General features: G+C 39.0%; 2 protein-coding genes and 1 long non-coding RNA gene across 18 annotated transcripts in view; 2 read left to right on the top strand and 1 right to left on the bottom strand.

Annotated features, from left to right (window-relative positions):
* Positions 1-6114: 6114 nt before the first annotated feature.
* GPX7 (glutathione peroxidase 7) lies at positions 6115-15150 on the bottom strand. The gene is made up of 3 exons (XM_015870585.3): positions 14937-15150; positions 10448-10709; positions 6115-8698 (listed from the first exon to the last, which is right to left on the bottom strand). Exons 1-3 carry the CDS (start codon positions 15141-15143, stop codon positions 8535-8537), a joined length of 633 nt encoding a protein of 210 aa, XP_015726071.1. The 5' UTR covers positions 15144-15150; the 3' UTR covers positions 6115-8534.
* On the top strand, positions 13831-16981 carry LOC146759064 (uncharacterized). Its single transcript, XR_014932842.1, has 3 exons — positions 13831-13998; positions 14522-14751; positions 16846-16981. It is a non-coding gene; the product is annotated as an uncharacterized LOC146759064 (long non-coding RNA).
* A 1120-nt stretch (positions 16982-18101) lies between these two features.
* Positions 18102-27710, top strand: part of TUT4 (terminal uridylyl transferase 4) — a 37624-nt gene continuing 28015 nt past the window's right edge. For 7 of the 16 annotated variants that reach the window (XR_014932838.1, XM_015870546.2, XM_015870557.2 and 4 more), the window contains exons 1-2: positions 18102-18221; positions 26104-26772. Coding sequence is in view for 15 of the 16 variants with exons in the window: in XM_015870546.2 (XP_015726032.2) it covers positions 26211-26772 (562 nt within the window). In the remaining variant the exon portion in view is untranslated. The other 9 variants (XM_085511689.1, XM_085511690.1, XM_015870549.2 and 6 more) reach the window with 9 other exon arrangements.

Below are 27710 nucleotides of genomic sequence, written 5' to 3'. Positions count from 1 at the left end.
TTACCCTGACTGAAACTGAAAATTAAAGAAAAAGACCTTAAGAAAACAGATATGAAAAAAGCAACTTTTGGATATCAGTGAGTAAATAATAGATTCAAATACGTTCCCACAATTTTCATTGTAGAGTTGAACTGAAGCATATTAATTTTCCTTGTTTGGTTCAACTTTCTAGCCAGTAGTTCAGGTTCAGTCTACCTAAGAGGATTTTAAAAGAATAAAATACCATTTTGTTATATAACGCTACCAACATTTTTTAAGTTACCCTTTCCATACACTTTTTTTGTGTATCTCGACTTTGAGTCCTTTCCCTCACTCGGCCATCACAGAAAACATTCATTTTAGTTTGTGATTCAAAGCAATTCAGATATTAATAGCAACAATTGCTCTTTCCTCTTTAACCCTCCCACACAACTTTCTTAATATTTTGGGTGTGGGGGAAACATCATCTATTCTTATAGTTCTGCATCGAGAGAGGCAAGATTTGCAATTTCTTCTTAGTATTCCAAACTATTATTGGGACTGAAGTTTACCATCCTGTATTTCTGTCCCCTGCTGAGTTTTTTTTATTTCATTAAGAAGTGTGCTGTGAGGCTAGAAACAGTAACTCCCTCCAAGGAAGGCAGCTGGAAACAAGGAAACAGGAGTTCTGTACTTAAGGTATCAGTGTGACAACTTATCTGATAATACAAAATTGAGTGAAAGAATACTATGATTTAGACTCTGACTTGGTGTGGAGCAGGAGTCTGAGAGGGGGATGAGAAGCTTAAGGATCAGAGGCTGAAATTTAGTTAATGAGAACAAGACTAGGATAAAGAGATAGATGGGAGTAGGAGGGAGTGAGCACATGCAAACTGATAAGACGAGGCAAAGAAGACCAGGCTTTGGAGGAATAGGAAGAGGACCGACCTCACTAGAGGTTATTAATGTATGAAGCTTGGAACTGAATGCGAGTTTCTCCCTTGTCCCATTTGCTTTTCTCTCAGCAAAGATGTTTAAATCCAGGGGTTGAAATACGCATTTCATTTAGTTCTCTTTCACAAATGTAATGACAAACAGTAACAATTAATTAATTAATGCATGTGACAAAGTTGTGTATGCTAGTTTGAAATATGGCAGATGACTCATCTGATTAACAATAGGAAATTTCACATTTTTTTTCTGTTTGTTTTCAAATGTAACTTTCTAAGCATAATTTCTTACATTCAGATAATATTATGTTACTCAGAATTTAGAAATGCCAAACTTACAATTGATAACATGATCACACACTATTTCTAAAGGGATTCTATCTATCTCTATTGACATTGAGGTTCTAAATGTTTTATTTCCCCACTCTTCTCTAATGTATGATGAAAGGTTGATCTGCTCAGTGTTTACTATGCCTACTGTGAATGCAGTTATTTCAGCTCTGTTTTTATTCTAATAGTTTTGGTTGCTTTAATAGGTATTAATTTACTTTTCTGTGTCCTGTGAGATGAAGGGTTGGGATGTTTATCTATTGTGCAAATAAACAAATCTGTCATTACCTACTTGTCTCTCATACCTGAGTCTGGAAGCAGAGATGTCTATTGGAAGTCTCAATTATTTTTCTTCTGGTAGGAAAGCTGAGGTTGCTTACTTGTTATTCATAAAATGTGTGAGACCTTTGAACAGAGAATTACAAGAAGTTCAAAGTGTTGCTTCCAATTACCATGATGGTATTTTATTAAAATGCAAAAATATTAATAATAACCCTGCAGGGGGAACTTTTCTGTCCGTATTTGGCTCAAATCTGAAATGTACTTTCCCCCTGCATTTAATAATGCATTTAGAATGTATCTGAATTTTTAAATATATTCTGCCAAATTCCATAAGCAATCAGAATCATAACGTAAGTGTCAGTTCAACCTCACTGTGGAAGACAGTGCTTTAAATTTGTTGGGTAAGCAGTCACATGGTGTATTCCTTCTTGGTTCATGTATTGTATATAATTACAGGAAGATGGGAATGTGGACTTCTCACTCCTAATACTGTGTTAGTCATAAGCAATAATATGCTTTCTTCTTTTCTTGACAGTTCCATTTTATTTCCTAGCTGCTAAAGCTCATTTTCATTCCTCTCTTCTGGTGCTGAAAGATAGTTAGCTTTCCATACTGGAAATACTACTTGAATTTGCAACGATGCAAAGAGAATCAATTTCCATAGCCCTTCTACCTTTGGCTGACACTAGAAAGCTGTATTTGGTTTCAAATTCCTTTTCACTTCAGCAGAGAAGATAAGGAGCAGTTGTCCGACATAAGCTGTCAGTTTGAAGAAACGATTAAAAAAAGAAATATATTCTCTTTGGTTTTGTATGTTTTCAAGACATTTTATGGGTCTTTCAAACCACTTTTAAAACTGTTGATTCTGTCATCTGGAGCAGCTAAGGAGCTCATGTATTTAGTATGGAACTTAAGGAAGAACATATCTTAGGACAGATCAGTGAGTAATTGTTTTGCCTTGATGTTGGTCATAGAATCATAGAATTACTCAGGTTGGAAAAGAACTTAAGGATCAAGTCCAACTGCAGCCTAACCATAGTACCCCAACTCTAAAAACCCTCTGCTAAATCATATTTCTGAGCAAACTGAATTTGAGTTCACTGAATTTTGGCTGTATCAGTGGAATGTTTTTTACTAGCAGAAGTGAAGATGGAGGGTGGCACAAAGTGTGGTGAGAGTGTTTTTGAGAGCCAAGTCCACTTGATTCCACTAAGTGATGGTAGTCTTGTGCAAAAATACAATTACCACTGTATCCTTTTCCATCCTGTATAAAGACATATATTCTTGCTCAAAGCACTGCCAACAGAAGTATTATAAACACCTCTTCTGTATTCATACTTTTATTTAAAAAAGGAAAAAAGGAATACTTATGATGAATAAAACCAGAAAAAAAGACAAAATAGGAATGTCTTCAAATTATTACACTTTCCATTGGACCCCTTTTCTCCCTTTCATCTATTGTGTTTGACCTACTAAATGGCATTTTAAGAATAGACTCTAATAGGCATAATACTTTCATACTTTGTTAATTGAGGCTTTGAACTTAAATGAGGTTAGAAAGAGACATTGGGGAAGAATCAAAAGAAGCGGTTGGAAGTAAAAGACTGGAAAAGCAATGAACTTTTATCTTCATGGGTAGAATTGACAGAGAACTCAATCAGAGCAAATTAAGTAATCAAAGGGAGAGGTATTTCCAGGCTGATGTGGAAATTCACATGCTTGTTTCTTGCAAATAGATGATTATACATCCACTTTTATATTTGCAGCAATTACTGCTTTTTGTTGTTATTATTCTTTTTAATATAAATTAATTACTTGCTCTTTGGTAGTGATGGATAACAAAATAATGTCTCTGCTCTCTCATCTTCCTTAGGCACTGAAATCATTTTCTCTGAACTTTCTATCTGCAGACACGATTATACCTTTTTGTTGCAAACAGATTCACACCTGAAACTTGGGAAATGATTTATTCCTGATCATTTCAGCACAGATATTTGCTGAATAGATTGGACATCTCTGAGGTTAGCAAGACTTTTATTTTTTTTTTTAAAGAAAATTTTGTTAGGAGAAATGGGCAATTCTCATATAACCAAGCTATTCCCCAATCTGAAATATATGGGGGAAAATATCTGATCTGACAAAATTCACCAAATCCACTGTTAAGTTTCAAAGTCATCAGAACTGATTTGTAGTATAGGCACTTTAATTATGAGAATAATTTGACTATCTTGCTATTTTTTAGAAGATGGATAAACAATTTGTGGATTATGGACATTTTCCTCCACAGCTTTTCTTCATTTATCATTATTGTTGGGTTCATGTGTTTACTTATTAAACATACAGTGGTATCATATAATTCAGATGAATGCAGTTACGATGAAATAGCTGTGCTTTTAGAGAAATGGGAAAAAAGACATAGGACTATTTTATCTAATCTAATAATTGCTTTCTCCCTGTCTGTAATTTATGAAAACCACAACTGCAACTCCATGAAGTTTATATTTCTCTAATTTCTTCTTGTTGTAACTCCACAGAACTGAGTTTATATAGCAGATATTACAAAAGCTAATTCTCCTAAAAATTGTACTTTCCTATCACTGTAGGATGCTATTTCCTTTTTACTGTTCTAGTTCCATCAATTCATGCTCAGGAAGGAATCTGACCCTGGTTCTGTGATGCTGCTATTTCTGAATGGAGAGAAAAGAATCTGTGTAGGCAGCTTCATCTCAAAACTCTCACACTATCCCTGCCTTTCAGAATACAAGTCTGCGTACTTAAAATACAATGATCCTGCAACTGCTTTCATTTTCTGGTGTTAGTTTAGAAGATATTGTCAAACACGATATCTTGCAGTGCTCTGAGATAAACCAGCATGCCTTTTCTCCTAAGTCTGCAGATTGACAGTTAGGGTCAGGTTTTCTAGGCTAAGAAAGGAAAGTTACTTGGAGCTCGCTTCATCTCCTGGGTAGAGACAGCTGGCAAATGTTAGCCATTATCACTAGGCAGGTCTCCACTGTTGCCTCTACCTTTCTGCTGCAGAGCTGGCATAAATGATGTAAAAGATGAAAAGTGTAGTTGAATTTTATTTCTGATCCTATGCTATAGGCAGTACTACGTTTGTGAGCTGGCTAGATGGGTGAGTTGGCCGTGATGTATTATTTCCCACAGTCTCCACCAAGTGATTAACTTTAAGATATAGTCTGAGGATTTCCTTCTCCTCTGCATGTATCTCTGCTGTGGAGCTTTAATGTGGTTCAGAATTAGTTCTTAGATCTGTGTTTTTAGTGCCTCTTCTATCAATGTGCTTGCAAACTCTTTCCTGTTTTGCCAGTGATGTTTTTACACCAGTCTCTTAATATTGTGTCACAGAGAACACCTGATTTGTCTGCTGACTCCTTCCATGAATGAGTCAGAGAGAAGATTAAGCTTATTTGGCCCTATGAATAGCTGCAGTATACATCTATGTGCATATTTGGTTGCATGTGAACTGTTGAGTCATGGCCTGAACCACTGATTGAGCACCTGGGGAAAGGACAGGTCAGCCCTGGAAGCACAGGTGAAGGTAATTCAGGTGTGTGACTGGGGGTGGTGCAGCCTGGCTGCACCTCTCTTAGACCTCTTTTAAGGGCTGACTGCCACTGCAGGAGGATCTCTTTCTGGAGATTTCTCTATGGTGGCACTTTCTACTGTGAACCTGAAATCTTCTGATATGTGTGAGCAATCTTCTTCCCTTATAGTGCCTTTCTATGTGCTGGTCCTTCCATCATTACAGTTCTAGTGAAACACCTTTTTCCCATCGTATTGATCTGTTCAATTGACACGGGTCAATTGAAGGATTGAAGATAGCATAACATTCATTTTTACTTAATCACATGGCTATCTAGTCTTTTAAAAGTACTATGTTCAGCTATTTATTGAACTGGATGCTCATGTGTTTGTAACAATGAACTTGCTACCATCCAAGAGAGTGAAATTATGTTTGGTTTGCTACTGGTGTTTCAGACTATTATAAATTGAGTGAAACATCACCAGCATATAACAAAATTACCGGAGATAGATATAATGATAACTAGGCTGCTTGGTGTTGATCTCATAGCGCTCTGTTCTGTTGTTTTATTTCAGTGTAATATATTCCATTTCAGAACTGTTTGGAATATATGTAGGCCTGATTTTCCATGCTTTGTGTGATAAAATTCTGCAAGTTTGAAATGGTCTTGTCTGATTTTAATATCATACTTAGGCTTTAAGTGATTTCTTTCTTCTCTAGCATGCCATAGGGGATACATGACTGAGTGCAGTCATGTGTCTAGGTGGTTAGTTTAACATTTAAATTGGCTTGCAAAGAGTTTACACCTTCAGATTAGCAAGCTGTAGGAGATCGAGACTTCAGTGATCAACATAATCACTCTCCATGCATGAACATGCTTATCTGTTAAGGCAAACTCCAATTTTCTCTGTGAAGCAGACAAGCTGCAAAGCAGTAAGTCTCATGCTATAAATTCAGCGCTGTTTTACAGCTTTCAGGACCTGCTGTAGGGAAAAAGTAATTTCAGATCTCTGCATGATGAAAAATACTCTCAACACTCCAGAGCAATTTTGTTTGCAATATTTTATTTTTTTTTTGGAGCAGGTGGTCACAAAGAACAAGATGTGAACTAATCTGCGGCCAAGAATATTTACTTTTCCTCTGTGACTTTCATTTCTTAACCCTGGGATGCTTTAAGAAGAATATAGTCCTGTCCAATTGCAGTATTATTGATGGGTGAAAGCTCTTTTTTCCCCTTGCTTTGTCATGCCTTTAAAGCAGAGTATTTGTCTGTGTGGAATAAAAACTTTCCAACTGGTTGTTGACATGACATCTTTTTAGACTTGCAGTGTTTATCCAGTAGGCAATGCAAGATCATATTTATATAAATCCAGATTTCTGTTTGAAGTTGGACACATTAAATTGAAATAAAGAGGGCTCAAAATGTTTTGCAAAGCGTGATCTGGGCTCATCAGGGCTTCAGTTAATAGAAACATCCTTTCTATGGAAAATACTTTCAGCTCTCAGTTTCTGCTAACAGCATGTTCGGGCGCTGCATTGGCACCAATGGACAGAGAAAAGGTAAATAACTATAGTCATAAAAGAGCTCCTTTCCTAGTAGTTGGGTTCTTTGTCCTTTACGTTATAACAGCTGTCCTGAGTGATTGATGTAAGCATAGAACAAGTGATTGAAAGAATGATGGAGTCCATTTTTCTTTACATCAGAGGAAAGTACAGACACGTTCACTGCCACTTGCACCAATTTCCTGTACTCTGAAACTATGCTCCAAGGGAGAATTAGCTGATATAGCTTGGAGTGTGCTCATTAGTTTCAATACAATTGAACATTTCCATCCTCTATTTATCCCAAAGAGTCTTTGATTATAAGCTGTTTTTCATTTCCTTCTCATTTCTTCCTTCCAAGCCTTTTTTTCTTATGTATTTCTGTTACTCCTTCCTTTTATTTTCTCCATTCTTTTTTCCCCACCACCACCTCCAAGACCTCAGACGGGAGCAGCTGTCAAAGCGTGGGATCTATGATGGACTCTAAGATCAGCTCTTTTATTTCCAATAGTTCTTCAGTACTCCTCTTTCCACTCTTTTTTCTGCAAGCTGGTGCATGTCATAATGCTTGCCTTTGATTTCAGCTGAAGACTGTTCGGATGCTGAAGAGCTATTCTAGCTTATCACTGCCATTATAAGTTCATACTGTGGCCAGAGCAATTATGACTTATTTATGTGCTTGAAGCCTGTCAACTACATGTACAAATACTGTTTTTGCTACTTTAAAAAGCATTGCAAAGCACCAAAAAAGCTTTCACTTGTCAATAACACTGCCATTGGACAAGACCAGCTTCTTCCTGAGTTTAAAAGCAAGGGACCTGTATTTTGTGTTGTTATTGATAAAAAGAGTTCTTGCTGACGAGATTTTCAGTGGATTTCTGTCAAAGAACAATGGGGCTGTTATTGTTATTATTTTAGTGTACGCTAATAAGTTCTGCAGTGTGAAGTCTGAATAGGTGCCCGAGTGCTACCTTTGAAACAAGGATGCAACTAAACAATCGCAACATTAAATAATGTAGCATTATGCAACAGTCAATTGTTTGAAAAATGTGATCCACAGGAAATTGTTAATTCTCTAATGTTTGTACGTGCAGCAAAATCAGATGGTGTTATAAACTGAAAAATAAATTTAGAATCAATTATAGGAGGTGAGAGCAAGTCTTCTAAACCACAGTGCTGCTAAAGGAAAGCAACAGCCATTCCATATTGACTCTTGTCGTCCAGATGTTCAGATGGTTACTTATATATTATCTGATAATCCTTAATAGATGAAAAAAAAATGCAGAGATCTCATAGCTTTTAGAGAATTCTTACAGTATTCTGGTTGTTTTGTTTAAGTTTTATGGATATGTTTTCCTTGGGTCCTTAACCACTGACTTTCCAGGTAGATGAAATTAAAAGTTTGACCTTCTTAACTAGAAAAACATACAATGAAGTTGGTTTGGACTGGAGGTATCTGGTTTTGCCCTTTTCCTAGCACATGCCTTAAATCAATCCCACACTTTTTATTCTTTATTTTTTCATTTAGATTGTGATCAAAATATGTCAACAGAATTTTAGATGTCAGAAGATCCCAGCTGGGAAACTCCTATTGCTCCGAGACTCTTTGCTAGAGGTACATTAACCAGCTTTCTGTTGTGTTATAAACAAGCAATAATTTGAATTGGGAATTAACAAGTTGCTGATGCAGTCTTCTTTCTTGGAAGGGCCAAATAGTATTCATTTGGAGATAGCAGAAAATAATCTAAATTAAAAAGCGATTAAAATTTAAATTTATCTGTTTTCTGCATTCTGAAGGTGGTGAATATCAGTCCCTCTGGTCATGTTTTCCCTTCTGCATATCCTGTCTTTTGGAATGTGAAAAGACAAAGCCCAGTCCTAATTCTCAATAAAGATACAATTGACCTGCTGTGATTTTTTTAAAGTCATAATTCGTCTTTTTTCTTCAGGATGATTTTCCTCACAAGTTCTGTAACATGAGGTCTTATTTCTTCAACAGAGACAGTAGAGTCCCAGGCCTTTACTACTTTCCCATTGGGGTCTACCAAGTATTTCCAGAAGTTCCAGGTTGGTTCTTCTCCTGTAGAATCTATGGGGAGAGGGCGAGAAGAAAAGAAAAAATGAAAGAAAACCATGTTAACCAGTTCTTCAGTTCTTATTTGTATCAATCTGATGATTTCAAAAGAAAGAAGGAATGTTAAGTTCAGAGGGTGTTCAGAGTGTATGTTGAGTTTTCTGACAGGCAGATTTAACTAGACACTAGTCCCCTTGAAAATGATGGAAACACAGTCAAGCTTGAGACAGACAGAAGACAAGACTGTAGTCATGAGAGAGATATGTGTATGTACTATACAGCTAATTTGAAACAGTGGAACACTGATAAGAAAATAGACTTGGGGATGTAAAAGAATAGCTGTGCTGGGAATGACAAGTTGTTTGCTTATGCAGAATTTTTCCTCCAAAAACACCCGGTATCACATGCCTCAGAAGAATGTTTCAAGAAACGCTATGTGAAGAAGTAACAAGGTAAATTAATCCAGGCGCTTTCCTCTTAATCCTTTTTCTCTCCACAATTACGTGTTCATTTCACTACAGCTGTATTTTCAGCCTTTACTATCTTTCACATAACTAACAAAATGTTCAGCATTTTGAATAAGACAAGGAGTCTCATTACACTAATAGCACAAGTACAGACCCTACAGACAAATTAGCATCTTTGTCCATTAATTATACAATAGGCAAAATCTCATATGGGATCCAAAGATATTTCAGAGTATTCTCAGCGTACAGACAGACTGGTGGTTAAGCTGCAGTAAATATACTGCCTCCAGCAGCTTCCCTTTGTGTGTGGACAAACAGGGAAGGAAAAGGTATGCAGGTTTCATGTGATATGTCTGTGGTGACGAGCTCACACAGAAAAATAGAAATGGAAGAGCATGAAGAGAATTAAAGGGAATTTTGACTAACAGGAAGATCTACCTGGAGGGAGGATTACTTTGGGTAGCCCAAATTAGTAGTAGTGGCACTCCTTTAAATTCAGTGGTATGTGGGAAAAAGTTATGGTGTTGGAAAGAATAAGTGGCATGGTTCCTGCAGAGTGCAGCTTGTGATACCATGTCTTCTTTGTCTTTATTATAGGTAATTCCTGGAAGACATTTCTTTAGCATTAGATAAAGGCTGTCATTTAAGTCTGGCATTTAAATGGTATTTTGAAAAATACTGTCTTGATAGAGAATATTCTGCTTTATTGTATATTTAGTTAGCTGTCTGCCAAGAATGAACAAAGCCTCTTTAAGTCACATTTAGCTATAATGCAGATCAAAAGTAGAAGAACAGTACGTTATGGCTATTCCATTGTTTGGTAAGGAATGAGGAAGGAAGCATTCAAGATTAAATTTAGTGGCAGGTTTCAGTTTTTGATGAAGTAAATCTTGTAAGAACTTTGCTTCCACTTCTCCTAAAGGTCTCTAGATGAATCTTTAAATCCAACCTGCAGCAGCTGTATCACAGGGGAACAACTTAAAAGATTACAAAGTGGAGAAATGAAGATCAGGTGTTGTATGCATGTATTCCATACAGAAGAAGTGATTAGCTCTTACTGGGCATTTGTTATGGTAGAGTTCTTCATCCCTTGAAGTATTTTGCAAAGCCCAGACAAACCTGTTGTAGTGACATAGACAGAAGTCCTGCCTTGTGCAGGAGGATGGACTCAATGACTTTTGACTTCTGCTGTGGTCCTGTGTGCACAGTCATAGGCACTCTTTTTAATCACACAGGATTCCTCTGACACCGGATACTACACTGGGGAAACAACTCATTTCTGTTCCAGATTACTCACCAATTAAGTACTTGAAGGCAGGAATTGCACCAGCTCCACTGACTGCAACTTTGCTGAACATAGGAAAGGAGGCACCATAAGTCTTTCGGGCAAAACTCTCTATTTCTTTGTTGGTGTCTGGCTCTTGCTGCCCAAACTGATTGCAAGGGAATGCCAACACATTGAAATGATATGGGCCAAGGTCCTTCTGTAACTGTTGTAAGGCCTTGTAGTGACTGTCTGTAAACCCACACTCACTTGCAACGTTGACAACTAACGACACCTGAAGAAGAAGAGGATGAGAGAGATTAAAAAATGCTGCACGTGTCAGTTTTCCCCCAGGTAGGCTGGGATACAGATCAGTTTCAAAAGATGAGATTTTCTGCAGAATTGTGACTGAACACTCATGTTTAGAACTGCATTGAGTTTTGTTCACCATAGAAAGATTTAAAATATATTTCTTTTATGAATTACCATCAGGCAACTGTGAAGATAATCACCAAACTAGTCATGGAGGGCCTCACTGTTCTGCATTTTGGAAAGCTTCTAAGCATCCTTAAGAAATGGCCATTCAGCTGAGTAATACTCAGTTGCCTGAAAGAAATCTGCACGTTAATGGTTAGTTCATTGTCCACTTATCTACTGCACAACATCTGTTGCACAACATCTTTTCTTGTAAAGGATTTAGTACTCAGAACTGGCTGATCCATTTATCACTGCCAGTGTAGATGTACAGGCAATGATAAATGGATGCACACAGTTTCTAGATTGTCTACTAATTTATGACAGAATGGCAACATATAAATGAAGTGTGAAGGTTTACTGCCCCAAAAACAGATCCAAAGTAGTGAAGAATGTGCCCATTTAAAGTTTTCTTGATAGTAGAACAAAGCTGAATATTGCAGACCTTATAGATACAGTAGGATTTGATTAATAAAGTAGCATTATGCAGCTTTATGGTGAGGTTTCTTTACATATAACTATACTATATTCTTCTTTCAAACCATTCTTTAAGAGTAATAAGCCAATACAAATATTATACCACTTAGTTTACACTGAATCCCATGGTTTTCTACAGATTATACACCAGCCCAGAAGTTGGTGCTTCATTTTAAATTGAAAAGAAAAAAAAAGTTTGAATTCCATCATCATTGCCAATATATTCCCCTGTATTGGTATCACAAGAGAAGCTATTCACATCAATCTTTCTGCAATAGTTAGGAAGCTTCATGGAAGCTGGTATGTTGGCTTTATTACTGTCAGTGTGAGACAACAGTGCTGAGGGGTCCAGTGCAGCAAGAGGGGAACCTGAAGCATGGGCATGTTAATTGACCTGATCAAAGTTACACAGCAAAGAGGTGCAGAAAAGATGTAAAAAATCCTAAGCCATATATATAACCTATGTGTTACTCTAGTAGCATATAAATGTGGTAATTTGTACATTTTGTTTATTTTTAATAAATAACAGCTCTTGTCCTCATTGAGACTTGTACTTTGACAACTATTAATGATTTAAATTAAGCTCAGTACTCCCTTTGACTGACTTTTCTCACACCTTAGGCTCTGAGAGTGCAAGTCAAGCACACCACCTAGTGTGCAATGCCAACAATTCAACCTGAACCTTTCAAAACCAATTTAAACTTTGGTTCACTTGATGTTCACACATTGTACCACCCTGAGGAAAATTCCTAGAGATTTAAGAATCTATTATCACCTTAAATTATTTCTTTATTAATTCTTTAATATCACCTTAAAGTAATTCTTTATTTTCTTTTATCAGAAATGGTAGATGCTCATGTTTTTAATTGATCCCACCTGGCTGATGTAAAGACCAGCTACAAATGTCAGATTAAACTGACTCAATTGTTACCTCCATGGATAAAAATAGCAATTATTATAGCAACTAAGTATTGATATCCATACTTATACACATTAATAATACTACATTCTCAGACTGCAGAGAGCTACAATGCAAGGTGCCTAGCATTGCTTTCCACAGTAAAATAATACAGTACATTGTACTAGTGCCTAGTGCTTTACAAGATTATAGTACTTTTGCTTCAGGATTCCCAAAGGACTGTCTTAGCAGTGCTATGTTACACCTCAGCACACTGTACATAGAGTGTGGTAGGCAGGAAGGCAGACAGGTTGGTACTGTTGTATCTAGATGAGTATAAACACAGCAGGGAACAGCTGACGTGAGATTTCAGACTCCCAGACAGATGTATTTTTTTTAAAGAATACTGCCTCTTAATTAGAGCACATCTGATAGAGATGATAGGATAAAGTATAATCTTTCTTGATTATTTTTTTCCAATTCTCAGATTCTAGACTACAAATTAAATAATAATTTAAATAAATTAGCTGAATGACTGAGCTGAAGAAATGTTTTCTCTACATCTGCCAGAAAGTGTAATGCTGTTAAAAGCTGGTTCAGCAATTAGCAGACTATTGTTCCAAGAGCTAACTAGTGGCACACTCAATTTAAAGTACCAGCAGCACATACATAGCGCTGATATATTACTTGTGTTCTTTTAATTGCTTGATTTAATTGATAAACCTACATGTTAATGTTACTTATCTAGATTTAAGTAGGTTTATTTTAAGAAGTGAGTGTTTAATTAACCTTTGTTTCCTTCATACTGAACTCTGATGACATAATGGCAGAAAGGGGGGCGGCATATTATTATAAAATAGTTTAAAATTCTACATGTGCATTCACAAAGAGCAGCTGGAGTGAATATTGATAGGATCTCTGACTGCAAATCCTTTTGCTTCATACAGAAGCTGGTCATCACCTGTTTTAAAATGCATTCTTCCATAAGGCTTAGCAGAGATCAAGGAGGAACTGATGGCATTAAGCTCTTCCAAGGTGTAGCTCTGGATTTCTTCCTTACAATACCAGTTACTCGTTGAGGATGGTGTGCTGTCATAACACAAGGGAGACAGAAGTGCTTGTTCCTAATCTAGTGCAGTCATGAGATACCAGAACAGGCTCAGCAACTTGTTAGGGTGGGGGCAAACAGTCACAGAACTCAGCAGGGTGGCTGAAAAGACTGCCTCCAGTTTCCCCTGTTTAATCCTTCCTATCTGGATTCTGGCTCTGAATTAAACAGGTAGTATTTGCTTATTCAGACAGATTCATACGTGACCTACAGAAAAAACATGCCCTTGTGACAGGTTTTATTGACAGAGACTTTGGAAGGAAATCTTTTAAAATAAATAAATAAAGCAAATATTGCATGTGTTCTGTATTGTTCTGTTGTTTTTTTGCTTTTTTTTCCCCCAAGATAGATATTTGAGTGTGCATTGGACCAGCTCTGCTGTCTTCTAACCAAATTGTGAATGGAGGAGGACTTTGTTCAGGTAGAGTTTAATGTTTCTCATGTGGTTTAAATCCACCAGTATTTCTCTTTACTCAGCAGTTCAGGAAAATGTATCTCTCTTCCCATGGCCCATCTCCTGTCTTCCTGCAAATGTTTTAGTGACTCACCACTGCAACCAGTGGGCTCAGTAACCTGAGTGAAGTACCTGAGGAGGGTGAAAAGGATGGTGGAAAGACAAAGCTGAGGGTAAGAGTGAAAGTGAAAGCAGTGCCTGCCTTTTTTGATAGCATCATGTAAGATACACCTCTTGAATGCTGAGGGTGGAGGTTGTGGGCTTTATGTTGTTTTATTTTCTCTAATTTCTGAATCTATCATTAGATATCTATCTAATCTAATCAGATTAATTGTTTTTAAACTGGTAAGCTTTATCTAGAACTCTTTACCAGAACTCTAGGAACATATAAATGAAATTTAAAGACATCATAAAAATGTTTCCTTGCTCATCTTGTTGTTACACTATAATCTATAGTATAATCTATACTATATATATAGTATATGTATATAGTATATTATATATACTATAATCATAGTATATTATATATACTATAATCAGCAAGTGGAGTGTAGCATGATGTGCTACGTTTTCACAGTGCAGTTACACAAGAATAACTTTTATCAGTAAATCATTCATCTTTTACTACTGTAGTAATTATGGTGAAATTTGTTAACTCCATTAACCACTAATTATTTTTTTTTTTTTTAAATGCAGAACTTTAAAAGGAATGGAATCCAGGGGGAAAAAAAATCACTAAAACTCATGCAGTTAAAAGGCAGAAACAAGTTCTAAAAGTAATATGTACAAAGGTTACATGCTTCAAGTTTAATAGCTGCAATCCAGTGCAATTCATCCTGCTGCACGAAGGACCGGCGCGCAGGCATTCCCTGCCTTGCCACGTATACAGGGAGCAGCCTGCAGAAGGAACACTCTGACACACAGAGGTGAGACCGGCAAACGCTTTATTTAAAGAGTGCAAAGACCTGCGGAGCAATATCAAAGCAAGCACAGGCAACACTCCGGATCAGTTCAAGAGTTGCAACTGCAAATCTATCTGCATGCATTGAGTTAATGTCCAGTCTCTCCACCCCCCTTTGTTTCCACAGACATGCGAGGAGCGTGCACTTACCGAGCCCCTGTATTTCTCCAGAGATACTAGTTTGCCCCTGATGTTTACAACTTTAAAAGTGTAAAAATCAGTCTCTTTCTGCTGAGTGGCAGAAAATGCTAAGAGCAGGAGTGCTGTAATTGCAAGGATCATGGCTAGAGGAATGAGAAAAACTTTAGCGAAGGAAGAGGAAGGCTTGTGCTCCACACTGCCCTCAGGATCTAGCATGCTGCACAACCAAGCTGCAAACACTTGCCACAAAAGCAAAGCTCTGCCGGAAAGAGACTGCTGCAAACGAAGCTTTTGCAACAGTCTGTATCTTGCAAAGAGCACAGAATCATAAAATCCTTAAGGTTGGAAAGCACCACTAAGATCATCTACTCCAACCATAATTTAGCTGAATCTGTGTCTGTGCAAAACCTCATGGGCAAGTATTCATGGAGCAGCTTAATACTAAAGCAGAGTGTTTCCTTGCAGTTATGGTGTGTCAAGTGAGGCCCTTTATGGGTATAACCTGAATTGAAGCAGTAAATCTTTGGCCCAAGAATAGCAAGATGACTTGCTATTAACTATGTCCTAGAAAAATAAGGGAGTTCTGTGATTTCTGATGTATTTACAAGTTCATTTATTTTAGTATACTGACTATAGCATCCAGTAACTGTGGTGCAGTGTCAAAGGATATCAGTGGCTTGGTTGCTAGTGGTTACTGATACAAGTGCTCAGAGCAAGAGTCATGGCATACGGTCAGCAAAACCTGAGAATTACAAACATGCCATGTGTAATACTATGTGAAATGCAGTACTGCTGGTGAGGCCTAAAACAACTTCTCTGTGAGGACTTGGTTTGCAGTGAGTGATGGGGTGATGTAGGAGATACATAACCAAGGAGCTTTTAAAAAGCATTAAGAACTGAATTTGTTAACAAAGCCTTCAGGTTCTTAGAGCCAGGTCTGTCCCTAAGGACTAATGTACTGATGCCATTCTTGGGTTGTCTACAAGAAAAAATTACCAGTTTCTAGCATTTTCTATGATGTCTGCTGAGGGAAAAGAATTTGTATATGTAAAGTAACAACCATAGAAATAAATAATCTCAGAAGTTTTAGAGAATCTCAGAGGCAGCTGCAGACAAAGGTTAGGGCTTTAAAATAACAAATGCTTTTAAATAAAGAAATTAATTCTAGAAACAGTTTTAAAACCATTCCAGCAATGAAAATAATTTAAGCTTTTTCTTTTTTTTTTTTTTTAAATATATATATATATTTTTTTTTTTTCCTGTCAGAAAAACATAAAAATAAACTTTCAATACACTTTTCCATTATCTTTAGGTATAACTGCATAGCAGTTTATATACAGGACAACAAATAAGGCATCATGGTACAAGCAAGGCTTTGCTCTGGAAGGGGACTATAAAATCAGCTTCCTACAACCTCATCTTTATTGTCTCTGTTTCCTTTGCAAAATTCACTTGTTTTCAGAATTATGTTTTCTCCTACAATCTCGGCCCAGAATCCAAAGGGTTTTTTTGACCAATGGCACTTAATTGAGATTTCTTTATAAGATGGCCAGCTGGCAGTGAAATTCAGCTTCCTCTTTTCCTGCCACATATCTATACTGCTCCCTGCAATGAAACGTTCAACATCAGCAGAGAATGCAGAATTGTTTCCAAATACACACATATTATTCAAGTTTTCATGGCAAAGCGTTCTCTATTCAAGTTTATTGAACTAAATTGTTGAAAGAATCCGATATATTCTAATAAAGTTCAGCTTGCAGGAAAAATGCCTGTCAGTTTTGCAAACTGCTGCCTGTTTGCTCAGTAGCATGTCTGAGTATTGACTCAGGAGCGCTGCATCCAGCAGCAAGTTAAATGTAGTTATTTCTACAATTTACTTTTTGACTTACCAAACCTAATCGATATCTTTGTCTAACAGGACTGATCTGAAGCCACTTCCCAGCTGACCTCAGCTGCCCATCGGACAGCACTGCACTTTTTGTTACTGCTGACTGGATTAGGCCCACGTTCTTAAAGGTCTGCTCTGCTCAGCTTCGGAGTGGCAAAACACTGAGGTACCTGTTCTTCATTTTGCTAAACTGGAGTTTCAAGTGACCTGGGAGAAAGCAGGTTAGCTTTAAAGATTGCACTGAATTGACAACACATATCAAAGGTACATCTTGCCAGTGGTTGTAGCAGCCAGAATTACACACTTTGCAACTTTAATTTGCCTACAGACTAAAATTGTGTTTTCAGCACAATTATTTGTGTTATTTTTATTCATTTCCTTTTAACCTCTTCCATAGATCAACAACAATCTCTTATACCCCTTGTTTTTCTGGACAGGCCTCCTTACTCTGGGCTAGGCAGCGCCAACCAGGTGTTTCGCTGCCAAGAGCAGTAGCCCTGTACTGGCTCCTTGGAATATTTGCCTTATTCAAACGCTTGCCAATTCCTTTAGGTCATCCTGCAGCGCTGCCAAGAGCACAGAAGGGCAGCCCTCCAGCCCTTCTCTCTTGAGAGCTGCCCAAGCTCCAGCAGACAAGCTGGCCAAGGTGCTGTCCCTTGCTGTGGCCGGAGACAGCGTCATAGCCAAGGTCAGGGAATCAGGTTCCCCTTTCCCTCAGCATCCCTGGGATGGGGAAGGTCTGCAGAGGGGGAGCTTTATGTGGAACACGCTTGTATTCCTCCACCAAATGTTAGTGTGTAGAGCATGGGAATGAGGGAGGGCAGCTTTGAGACCCGGGTTGTGGAGGGGAGCAGACCCTAAAAGCACCACGGTGAATCATAGAAACACCAAGGTGGGAAAAGTCCTCCAAGATCACCGAGTCACCTACGAGACCAGCTACCACCGATATTTCCCTACTAAAACACCCTTAGCACCACATCTAAACGTTTCTCCAACACCTTCACCAGCTGTTAAACCTGCAGGTCTGCCCACTGCATGGCATTCCATCCTGGCATGGGAAAAAAAAAAAAAAAAAAAGAGAGAGAAAATGGAAATAAAATGGGGGTAGGTTAGTGAAAAAATGGAGCAGTTGCTTCCCTCGTTCCCTCTCTGCTGCTGTAGCGGGGGAACAGCCGTGGAGGTGTGAAGCGAGGCCCCAACCCCAACCCAACGACCCGGCCCGTGCCCACCGCCCACCGCCCGCTGCCAGCGCCGCCCGCCCCGGGGCTCCCCCGCCCGCGCCCCACAATGCACCGCGCGGCTGACATGGCGGCCGGGCCGGACTGAGCCGCTGGCGTCGGGGCCTCCAGCAGCCGGAGCCGGGCATGGCGGGGGCGCAGCCCCGGCACCCCTAGGGCCGCAGCCAGGTACCGGGCTCTGAGGGCGGCCGGCTCCGGGGACGTCCTTCCGAGGGGGAGCTGGGCGCCTTCTGCCCGTTCTCCCCGTGCGCGGCGGGTGGAGGCGGGCCTGGGGGGCTCGGCGGGGCCTCAGCCCCCGGCACAGCCCGCAGTGCCCGGCCCCGGGCCGCCCGCCAGCTGCTGACGGCGGGGCCGGGGTCGACGGGCGCAGCATCGGGGTTGTCGCGGGGAGCGGCTCCGAGGGCAGCGGGAGCTGGAACCGGCCCCTCCGCAGCATCCCGCCTGGAGCCGGGTGCGTGCAGGTTGTTGTTCTTCATCCCGGCTGGGATTAAATAAATGATTTGGTTGGGGCGGGGGGGGAAGGGAGCAGGCCGTGCTCGCCAGCTGTGTCCCTGTTTTATGTTAGTCGCCTAAACCAGAGGTTCTGCTTTCTGTGCTTTCTGAACCGATGCACAGCGATCTCTCCGCCTCTGCTGGAGCTCTTTTGTCGGCTTGTGTACAAATACATAAGTGACTCCCGGGCTTTTGCAGTAGGTTGCAGTTTGCCAGTTGGCTGAACGTGTCACATTACCTGAGGCCTTCTGGCTTTTAAGGTTGTTTCTGGGTCTGTCAAAGGAGGACGAGCTAGTTACACACAGAGGAACAATAATCAGATCCAGGCTTAGGTTCTGGGTAGGGACTGGGACACTAATGTGATAGCAGCATCTACGTAAGAATCTATTAATTAATTTTGTTTTTCATGCCGTCTGCACGTTACTTTATTTCCAGAAGGCTGCCGTGGGTTTGAGAGTCATTGCATTTGTTTGAAAATAAGGAATACGTGTTGTTTCTGGTTTTGTTTGGCTTGTGCTCCCAGTTTGAGTAGGTGCTTATGCATCGTCTGACCCCTGATGGTTATGACATAATTATTTCCGTGACAAGAAAAGCAACTTGGCCATGGACATGTTACTTAATTACAGCATCTGGCTGAAGAAGCTATATTAGGAGTGAGAGGTCTGCTTTTCAAACATTAGTGTAGTGAGCTTTGTTGTCTTCTATCTCAGTTCTGTGATGATAACTTCCTGATTTTTATTTTTATTTTATTTTAGGATGAAATTAGAGTTTCCCATCAGATCTGTGTGGGGATATGTTCCCAGAAGATACCTAGGGAGGGATAGGAAAGTTCCTTCTGTTCTCTCTTGCATAGAAAACAGCTGGGGCTTTTGTCTTGTACTTGGCTAGCACAGGAAGAAAAACAGCCGGATGCCACAGGGCACCTGCACAATGCAGGGCATTTACCTGGCCCTCACTCTGGAGGGAATTGCTGCTATGGGGAGAATGGGGAGAAGGATTTCCCTGTGTTCTGTCTGAAAGCAAGGTGTCCCAAGGGAGCTCTTCTTAGGTTTCTGGTGGATCTGCTTGTCAAAGTAACAGTTTGAGTTGTGTGTTCACACCGATGCCATAAGGCTGTTCAAAATTTTTCCCACCTGAGAGTGTATCTAATTCTAATGCTTGCTCCTAAATTTCTCAGTGTTTCTTCTTAATTAGCTTTATTTCATTATTGTCTCCACCTTAATAATGTAATACTGGTACCGACTTGTCCCAAAAGCTCGTAGAAAGGAATGTCCTGCATTTTGCTTATTGGGTTGATTGCAGAATGGAAGCCCTCCAGGGGAATCGGTGCTTCTGGTGCTTTTGGCACATTATCAAACAGCATGCAATATAATCATAGGTTGTTTAATTGTATATAAACGATAGATCAATAATTCTTTTAGCTTAGAAGTTCTAAAAACCTACTAACTAAATTTAGCAACAGAGCTTATGAAATTCTTACTTTTGAGCAGTGATGCATACATAAATGTATATGTAGCTGTATGGGTTGGATCTTGGTTCTGATATTCTAGTAAATCTTTGGGAAAAAAAACAATGTGTCAGATGTAACTGGATAACTTATGTAATTTTTATTTCTGTTGTATCAAAGAAACATTGCTGGCAAGAAGTAGCTTTCAGATTTCAGTTTTTTGGTGTCTGCAAAACTTGACTTGATTCTGGAATGGATTTTGTGTTAGAAACAGTTACTACTCAGTCTGTGTGCCCGCTACTTGGATTTCTACTTGACAGCTTTTTTCAAGTCACGGTTTTCAGCATATTTCTTCCAGGAGTGAAAGCACAGGTTACCAGGAAAGCAGTCAGAGGGATGCGAATAGCAAATCTATTTGCATTAGTTTGTGAACCAGTTTGCTACTGCTGTGAAGTAGTTCAAAGGATGTCCTAAAGGATTAGAAGTTGGTTGAAAGGATCAGTGACATTAAATACAAGAACCAGATAAACTTCTATGCTGAAAATACTTAAGGTTGTATTTTCATTTAGCACAAATGATAAGTACAAATGGAGATTTAAGAACAAGATGGATAGGCTGGATTTAAACATATAGCTACAATCTAAGCCAGCTTCTTGATCAGTGTAGGCCTTCAGAAGATACTTGAGCCTCTGAAAGGCTTTACACATATGTAGTGCTGTACTGTTTTGTTTTCTTTCCAGCCTCCTACCCAGCGTGGGTACAAATGTGTTTGTTTTTAAAAGTGAGAGCTGAATTGGTTCAGTTTCTTGATCATGTTACAGCATGTACCTTACAGCCAAGAGCAGCATTTGAGGCAGGTGGCAACCCTCATTTGGCTCCAGTGCTTCAGTCCATTGTGGAGCTTTAGTGTTTTTCAAAAGTTTACAATTATTACAGTAAAATTGACATCAGAATCAAAGCATATTGAGGCATTAGAAGTCCTCATGTGAAATATAAAAGGAAGGAGAGATAGTCCAGCTCAACTGCATGGCTAGTGGGACTGATAGGAGGGCTTTCCTGAGTTTGGGATGGGAGCTGCTGGCAGTGGTAGGTTCAGAAAGAAGTATTTGGCATCTGCTGTTGGTGGCATGCCTCCTTATCACCTTTGCAGTGAGCCATGTCATGCTGTACAAAAGGCAGTTGGTGTCAATGCGAAAAGGAGCTGGTGCATTATGTCTGGATTTCCTGTCTTGCGTATTCTGCTCATTTAAGGATTTAGTTGTGGGGCATTTATACCTGCATACATCAGTGCTGTTTTGTATTAAGCAAAGCATTTCCTGCTAGTTCAGAGTTATTCAGTGATACTTGTCTAATACAGACACAAGATCACTAAACTTATATATGTAAACTTGCTTATCTAAGGAGTCCTCCTTAGAAGTTTCTAATCCCCCACAGTAATATTTAACATCAGAGCTTTGTGCTCATCTTCCCTAGGCTCAGTGCTGAAGTACTGCTGTGTCTGTTGTATTTAATGTTACGTGTACTGCACTGCCTTCCTTCTGGATAGGTTTTAGAAGTACTACGCTTACAAGCTTGAACCCTTCTGCTTCTAGAGACTGGAGGATCTGAGACTCTGCATAGATAGCACTTACATGTTTGTTACTAAGAATACCTGTGGGTTTATTGCTGGTGGAGCCTGAGGCGCTTTAGTGGCCAGTAATCTTCTGATAGTTTTAGTTCTAAGTAGTTTGGAAAAACACCAGGGATTGATAACAGTTTGTACTAAGTTATGTCTGCTTTATCGCAAAACAAATATAAACATGTGATTTTTCTCCTTAACTACTGGCACAGAACAAGGGAATAATATATGAGTTCTTGGGTGCAGAAAGGGGCCTGAGGCTATAACCTGTGTAGAAAAGACTAATTCCTCCTTCTCTTCTCAGGGCATTGGCTCTGTCTGCAGGAGGAGACATCACCTGTGCTGCAATATGAGCAGAGTGCGAGAGACAGCCTGTCCTTTTGTTTCTGTCCATGGCTGCAGCCTTTGTTTGTTGAATTTCACTTTATTTGTGTTGGAGGTTCAGCTGGACTGCGTTGGGAATTAGCCCAGGGAGGCTGAGGTTAATCACCCCTCTATGCTGGGAGGCTGGTGCGGGAGATTTCAGCTTGTGGACAATCATAATGGGGCAGATAAAGGCAGCTTTCAGATAAAAAAGTCAGGGCTCTCTATCTCAAGGGAGGGAATGCTTTACAGAATGAAGTGATAACAATTATGTTTATAGTACTTTATGTATGTTTAATCTAGTTGTCCCTGAGGAAAAAAAGAACAAGACCACAAGAGACTGTTCATTTTCCCTTTAGATGTTCTTCTACACTCTTGTAGACATCTTCGGACATTTGAGCCAGTTGGGAGCAAATTTTAGGACACGTTTAATGTAACGTCAAAAGATTGCTGAATTTCTGAATGTTATCGTGGGAAAAAATGATGCCTCAGTAGAGAAGCAGTGTCAGCAGAGGGGAAGGCAGGAGAAAGTTCTGTTTCCTCATAGGGGATAACTAAGAACCATCAGCAAGTATGTTCTTGAGCTGCAGCACACCTCCACCTGCCAACCAGGCTGCAAGTAGACTGTGACAGCGAAGCACAGAATGTATCCGTAAGGAACTGAGAGTCTTCAGTTTGACTGCTAACAAAATGGCTCAAAGCATTGCTTTGCAGAAGGGCATTCTGTCACAGCTCACATTGGAAGAGCTCACGATTTTGCCTTTGCATAAGCCATGGTGAAATCTGACCCAAGATGGGTGATTTTAAAAGGAGTTGACTACAGCTGAAAAACCTAAGAAGCGAAAGGTCTGATAGGTAGAAACATCTTCTTGAAACTTGTTGGTTTTTGTGTGTGTGTGTTTTTTTTCTTTCCTGTTTGGAAGTGTTACCCTGAATTTTTGCAATTCAAATGCAGAATTTTCTATTGCTGATCTGAGAGAACGAGGAAACAGAAGAAATGAAAGTGAAACAGTCTTGTTCCTTCATTTTCTCTGCCTCAAATGAATTCTACAGTAGAAAATTTGAAGCTGATTTTCAGCGTTTTAAAATTTGGCCGTTGTAGTTGTGTGTGGGCTTAACCACTTTCTAGAATTTGAGGTCAGACGACACATTCCCTTTCCTCAAGCTGTTGTATTTCAGCCAGATTATTTTGCAGTGGAGTGCCAAGCATTGAGGTGGATTTAGAGGAGTAAAATGGGCACTGTCACTTTGGGGAGAGGGTGGAGTGAAGGGATGCTAAATCCTCTGTAACACCAAAATATTAAATAAGTGGAATTTGCTGAAGTGGTTTCAACAGGTGAATCTGCCTCGCTTTGCAGATGCAGGTGAAAAACTGTTTTTGTTGCAAGCCTGTCTGAGAACAAATTCTGTTTTCATTCCAGCTCAGGCAATTGGTATGAGCCTGAACTTGTGAGTAAGAGTTGCCTTCCAGGTTTCTGCAGAGATGCCACCTCAGCACTGATTCACTCTGCTCCAGTGTTTTGTCTCCAAACGTGTTATTCTTTTTGGAGGCACTCCTTTCCCTCCCCCCATTTCCCTCTTTGCTGTACGGATGCCCAGTGGCTGGCAGAGGACGAAGGATTTTTTTAGGCTGTCGTGGTTTTAGTAGTTGTCTCTTTTTCCTTCTAAATGAGTGTTTTGCAAGTTGGTTTACTTGGCAGTTTGTTGAGATGGATAATGTGGTTGATACTGAATACCTTGCAGCAGTCCAGGTTAATAGTAATTTGCTACATCATTTCACTGTTAAAGAACAAAATGTATTCCTAAACATGACATTATTGCTCTGGCATGTAAGAGTCTAAATTTAATGTGGGACTCTTAACATTTCTTTTTACAAAATATTCAAACTTCAGGAAACTGCGTGAGTGATCTTTATTCTTAATTCTTAGAGATAAAATATCTCTGTGCTTTTTAACCTTAGCTACTTCCATTTGCTTACACTTCCTCTTAATACGTGGCAGTATTACAGTTTTCGGTTTCCTAACTGGGTTACAGAAATAGTGATGTGACAGGAAAATCACCTAAGGAAGCTGCTAATAAAAGGTATGTGATATTTGTGTAAAGCTTTCTCTTTGAGTTCTCTTTGAGTGTGTAACTGTGTTTTTTATTGAGCAGCTGAAATCAAACAGTAAAATTTTTGTGGATTTCTTTTAAACTTTCTTGTGAAATGTGACTGTAACAATTTGACACTTAGAAAAGCAGAGCAGAATGAAGCCTTCCTTTTGCTCCAGAGCTGCATTTTCACAGTAACCTCAGGCTGGCCTTGGTGCCAAGGGAAGTTGTTCCACTACGCTTCTGGCTGTTTATTGGCAGCCCTCCTGCTGCTCCTGCCTCCTGCCAGCGGCTTTGGCTATCCAGTTTTAGTCCCTGCAGAAATGCAGGAGGGTGGGAGCAGACCAAGTGACAGGGACTGGAGGAAGGTGTTTGTATTCCTTCGGGGCTGGTGCTGACTTCCATTGCTTCACAGGGAACACAGGAGTGTGCCCTGGGTGTGTCAGAGTCCAGCTTCCATCATTGGCTTGGTGTGGTTGTCAGAAGTGACGGAGAAATGAAAGTGGAAGTGAGGACTTATCTTGCTTACGTGTGACCCCACCCCAAGGCAAGCAACTAAAGCATAAAAAGAGCTTAGAATTTTGAGTCTTTCCCTATGTTTTGTTTCCATTTAAAAATTACATACATAGCTCTGTAGGAGAACACAGTGTTGTTTCAAGATAACAGGGTGCTGTATGGAGCGGTAATACCAGTAGTCTTGCAGACAAGTCTTCAGGTTCAAGGTAATACATTCAGTGGTGTTTACAGAGGTATAAGCTATCCATTTTTAGCATCTGGTTGTATCCTGAAGTGTATCCTGTTGTATGTGTCTCCTCAAAGTGACAGGTAGTAGGTAGTTATGTAACCTGAAAGTATACTATCCTTTATGCCGATAATATTAAAAAAGATCTATTTTTTAACAGGCATTTTAATATGATCCTTGTTTTTTTTCTTTTTTTTTGGAGTACAGAAGTACCTTATATTACCCTAATAGTTGTAATTCATTATTATCATTAATTATTATTGTTTTTTCTCTGTTATTCCTTAGCTAAAATATAAGGTACTTATTTTGATGGCTCTGTAAAACCTGTTTCCGTGTATAACGCTTCTAACTACAAGGTATGTAGGTGGACAGGAAAGAGAGAAACTCAGTTCCAGAATTCCAAATCTTGCTATATCTATACAAAATTGATTTTCTTCTGAGTCTTGTACTTTATTCTCTTCATTTCTTATTGCTAACTCAGGGTTGTTATAAAACAAAAAATCCTGGTCCTTGTTACAGATTCTTCTTCTTCATTGTCTGCATTGCAAATATTAATTCCTTAAAAACATGTTCTATTATTCATACTTAGCTTCCCCTTGGTGCTGTAGTCTTTGAGAAGTCTTTGAGAAGTCCAGATAATATGCTACTTAAAGCACAAAGATTTAGATAAGTAAAGGTAGTCTCCAGCTAAATAAAACACTCACCATTTTTGTTTTTTACTGATGAAAATCTTAATTAATTGATGGCAATTACTGTATGAGAATTTTATGTGTGAAGTGTTGTGCTTTTGTGTCTGTGGATGTAGATGGTAGGTCAGATTTGCTCTTAATGGTTTAAGTTACATCCTTATATTTTTTTTTCATTAATGAACTCAATCACTGTTTTATTGCATGATATATTTTTTAGATTTCTCCAGCTTTCTTTCTCAGTGCAGTTACAGACATCTTGGCTTTTAGACTTTTTTTTTTTCATAAAGCCAAAAATAGGGAGGACAGAAAAAAGCAAGCTGTTGGCAGATTTATTACCGAGTATTTTTTACCATGTTCTGCCATTTTTTGTCGCTTCATATCCCTTCCTCCTTAAAACAGAAATTAAGATTTATGACATTTTCATAACTTTTATTTGTAATATAGAGTATGTTATGAAAATTCACTTATGCCTCTGGGGAGTGGGAAACGTGTTTCCTCTAATCATTGGTAGTTAGACTTTTCCTTATAGTGCTTCATTTTAATACATTGCCTCTGCAGAGCATTGATATTTTCCCCTCAGTTTACAAGTGTCTATCATTTTTTTTCAGCAGACAATCAGCCACGATCCTTGCACAGGGGATTTAAAATCAACTGCAGATTACTGGAGAATTGCACTTCAAGAGGACTCAGATAGGAGAAGCAGGTCTTCACTATAATGGAAGAGGCCAAGAGCTCAAAGAATGGCAATCATGACCCAAGGAAGTCGGTCCGTCTTGTCAGTGAGGAAGGCAAAGCAGTTAAAGTTACAAATAATCAAAATTATAAACATAATAGAAATGACAAATCTGTGAAAGATATTGGAAGAAGTTCTCCAAGTGGGAATAGCTGCAAAAAAAGTAAACAGAATGATGTTTATTCTGAAAAACAAGGTGAAAATAAATCATGCAAAGTAAATAGTTGTATTCCCGGGACTAAGGACGCTGGGTCAAATGGTCAGGAGCGAAATCACGGAAAAGTAAAAAAAAATTCTAATTTATCAGCAGCAGCGGAAAACCTGAAACAGACAAAAGCTCAACAAATGGCAGAAAACTTTCTGGGCTCCCATGTTTCAGGGAATGGGGTCAATATGGAAACCATAGCAGCTTCTCAGAAGGGGAAACTGGTATTGGAAAATCCTCTTGGAGTTCATGCATTGAAAACTAGTGTTGATCAGATTGGTGATCCTGGGAGGACTGCTTCAGATCAAAGAAAACTGGAACACAAGCCCGATGACTTCAGTGAGTATTACTCAACACTGCACCCTTCATTTTTTAATTTTTTTTCTGATGAAATTGTTAACAATGGGCTTTGAAATGTTTCTCTTGTGTATTTTTTCACATATTTTCAATTGCTGCTTGCATTTACAGGTAATATGCTAATATAAGCGTATTGCTTAGAGAACAAGAGATTATGATAATAGCTTTCCTTTTTTTTATGCCTTAAATTTAAACATCTTTGCAAGAGACTTGAAGTGCGTGGGTTTCAGGCAATTTTGTGAATATAGTGTCTTGGGCTGGAGGAGAACCCTTCATAATATCATTGCCATTTATGGAAATGCCAGGTGTTAACTACTTTTCAGAAAAATCAGGAGAAAAAAACACGTGTAAGAAAACATATTTTATAGATATGGGGGAAGTATTTACCTTTTTGTGTGTGTATTATGCTCTGTTTCTTACTAAAAATGTTTAAAAGATGATTTTGCAGATGGCTTTTCAGTTTAGGGAGCCGTGGATTACTTTCCATCCATCAGTAATTACCTTTAGGAGTAGTTTAATTTTTGTTTCTTTTTCAGTTTCACAGTTAAACATATGGGTCAGGATTGATCTCATTTCACTGTAGCTCCTTATCATAGACTTTGTCATGCTTTTTCAGAACACAGTATTATCTATATATAATAAAATGTTGCTTTAAGGCTGTAATGTCAGAGTGCAAAGTTTCCATTTGAAATGTTTCCTATGACTGCAGCAGAAATGTGGAAATAAAAGGGAAGATATGAGAAAACATCTACATAGATATTTTAGATATCTTTGTAAAATTTAACAGGAAAAGAAGTTGAAGTGGTAGCATCCCCTCACTAGCTTGCTCTTTGTAGGCCACCATCAGTACTGAGGGGACCATCTGTCACTGGTGAAACAGAGTTGAAAATTTGCTCAGATATTGTTTCCAGGGTAGTCTC

Source organism: Coturnix japonica, chromosome 11 (genome assembly GCF_054131305.1).
Source record: "Coturnix japonica strain WE chromosome 11, WE-NBRP24, whole genome shotgun sequence".
NCBI lineage: Eukaryota > Metazoa > Chordata > Aves > Galliformes > Phasianidae > Coturnix > Coturnix japonica.
This window is presented reverse-complemented; position numbering and strand designations above follow the sequence as displayed.